We start from the raw sequence: 2,377 nt of genomic DNA, 5'->3' as shown, positions 1-2,377 counted from the left end.
TCATGATCAAAAAAAGAACATAAACATCAATTTCAAGAAATTGTCAGGGAAAATTGTCTTGATATTCTAGAAGCAGAAGATAAAATAGAAATTGAAAGAATCCACCAATCACCTCCTGGAAGAGACCCTAAAACAAAAACTCCCAGCAATATTATAGACAAATTCCAGAGCTCCCAGGTCAAGGAGAAAATATTGTAAGCATCTAGAAAGAAACAATTGAAGTATTGTGGAACCACAGTCAGGATAACACAAGATTTGGCAGCTTCTACATTAAACGATCAGAAGGCTTGGAATATGATATTCTGGAGAGCAAAGGACCCAGGATTACAATCAAGAATCACATACCCAAGCAAAACTGTGTATAATCCTCCAGGGGGAAAATGGAAATCCAGTGAAAGAGAGGATTTTCAGGCATTCTTGATGAAAAGACCTAAGCTGGATAGAAAATTTTACTTTCAAATACAAGATTCTAGAGAAGCATAAAAAGGTAAACAGGAAAAAGAAATCATAAGGGATATCAAAAGGTTAAATTGTTTACATTCCTACATGGGAAGATGATACTCATAAATATTAAGAACTTTCTCATTATTAGGGCAGGTGAATGGAGTAAACTTAGACAGAGGGTACAGGTGTGAATTGAATATGAAGGGATTATATCTTCTAAAAAATTAAAAACTAATAAAATTAAGGAGTAAGAGAGGAATTCACTGGGAGAAAGGGAAAGGGAGAGGTGAAATGGGGTAAAGTATCTCACATAAAAGAAGTAAGAAAAAGCTTATACAGTGGAGGGGAAGTGCTGGGAAGGGAGTGAATCTTACTCTCATCAGAATGGTTGAAAGAGGGAATAACATAGACATTTGAATTATGTTTAGTAATCTATCTTACCCTGAATGAAAGTAGAAGGGAAAGGGGATAAGGTGGGGAGGTGATAGAAGAGAGGGCAGATTGGGGGAGGGGGAAGTCAGAAGCAAAACACCTTTGAGGAAAGAAAGGATAAAAGGAGATAGAGAATAGAGTAAATTACATGGGGAGGGAGTAGGATGGAGGGAAATTCAGTTAGCAATAGTAACTGTGAATTTATTAACAGAATGCTCTCAGAAAAACCTGGAAAGACTTAAATGAGCTGATGCAAAGTGAGATGTACTGTATCAAAATAACAGCAATATTATAAGATGATCAGCTGTGAATGCCTTGGCTATTCTCAGTGATGCAATGATCCAGGAAAACTCTAAAAGACTCATGAAAAATGTGATCCATCTCCAGAGAAGAACTGATGGTGTCTGAATAGAGATTGAAGCATAAAAAAATTACTGATATGTAAATAACAGAGCCTTTCCTGCTCTGCTTCGCCACAAAGTGCATACTTAAAATAATTAAGCAAAAGTCATGTAACTCTCAAAATTTCTTACTAGAAAAGAATGTGTTCTTTCTTTCTCTCTCTTTTCCTTGGTGCTTCCCGAGGAGGGGCAGCTCTATCTTCACTGGCACCATGCCTGCCCTCAGACCACTCGTGAAGCCCAAAATCATCAAGAAGAGGACCAAGAAGTTCATTCGTCACCAGTCAGACTTATATGTCAAGATCAAGAGAAACTGGCATAAACCAAGAGGCATTGACAATAGAGTGCGAAGACGATTCAAGGGCCAGATCTTGATGCCCAATATTGGTTATGGAAGCAATAAGAAGACAAAACACATGTTACCTAGTGGATTCAGGAAGTTTCTGGTACACAATATCAAAGAGCTAGAAGTGCTGCTGATGTGCAACGAATCTTACTGTGCTGAAATTGCTCACAATGTTTCCTTGAAGAATCGGAAAGTCATAGTTGAGAGAGCAGCTCAGCTAGCCATCAAGATTACCAATCCAAATGCTAGACTGAGGAGTGAAGAAAATGAATAAAAATTTGCACATTTTTATTTGTGTTAAATAAACCACCAATGAGAAAAAAAAAGACAAGAAAAGAATGTGTTATTAACTTTTAATCCTTTTGAAACTGTTATCCATTATTTTTCACTGGAGTTTTGTTGTCTTTGATATTGTCTCTATTTACACTGTTGTAGTCAATCAGTCACAAGCATTTACTATGTGTCAGGCACTGTGATAGATGCTGGAGATATAGAAACAAAAAAGTGAAACAATCCTTATTCTCAATGATTTTATATTCTATGATGGAAGACATGTACATACATAACTATATACAAAATATTTTTTAAAATACAAAGTATAAAATATGATAATGTTTTATATAATCATACATGTATAACTGATATCTGATTGCCACCTCAAGGAGGGGGTAGAGGAGGGAAAGAGGGATAAAAATTGGAACCCAAAACTATAAATAAAAATGTTTATTATTTTAAAAAATACAAGGTATAAGAT

At 35.7% G+C, this 2,377-nt stretch overlaps 1 protein-coding gene across 1 annotated transcript; it reads left to right on the top strand.

The window, feature by feature from the left end:
* The first annotated feature begins 1,489 nt into the window (after positions 1 to 1,489).
* On the top strand, positions 1,490 to 1,897 carry LOC122743388 (60S ribosomal protein L32-like). The gene has a single exon (XM_043988323.1). It carries the CDS (start codon positions 1,490 to 1,492, stop codon positions 1,895 to 1,897), a length of 408 nt encoding a protein of 135 aa, XP_043844258.1.
* The last annotated feature ends 480 nt before the right edge of the window (positions 1,898 to 2,377 follow it).

This window comes from Dromiciops gliroides, chromosome 2 (assembly GCF_019393635.1).
Source record: "Dromiciops gliroides isolate mDroGli1 chromosome 2, mDroGli1.pri, whole genome shotgun sequence".
Classification (NCBI taxonomy): Eukaryota; Metazoa; Chordata; class Mammalia; order Microbiotheria; family Microbiotheriidae; genus Dromiciops; species Dromiciops gliroides.
Note: the sequence above shows the minus strand (reverse complement) of the source record. Positions and strands in the feature narration are given on the sequence as shown.

What these genes read in the sequence shown, in the direction of transcription:
- LOC122743388 (XM_043988323.1), top strand. Translation starts at nt 1,490, where the DNA reads ATGCCTGCCCTCAGACCACTCGTGAAGCCCAAAATCATCAAGAAGAGG.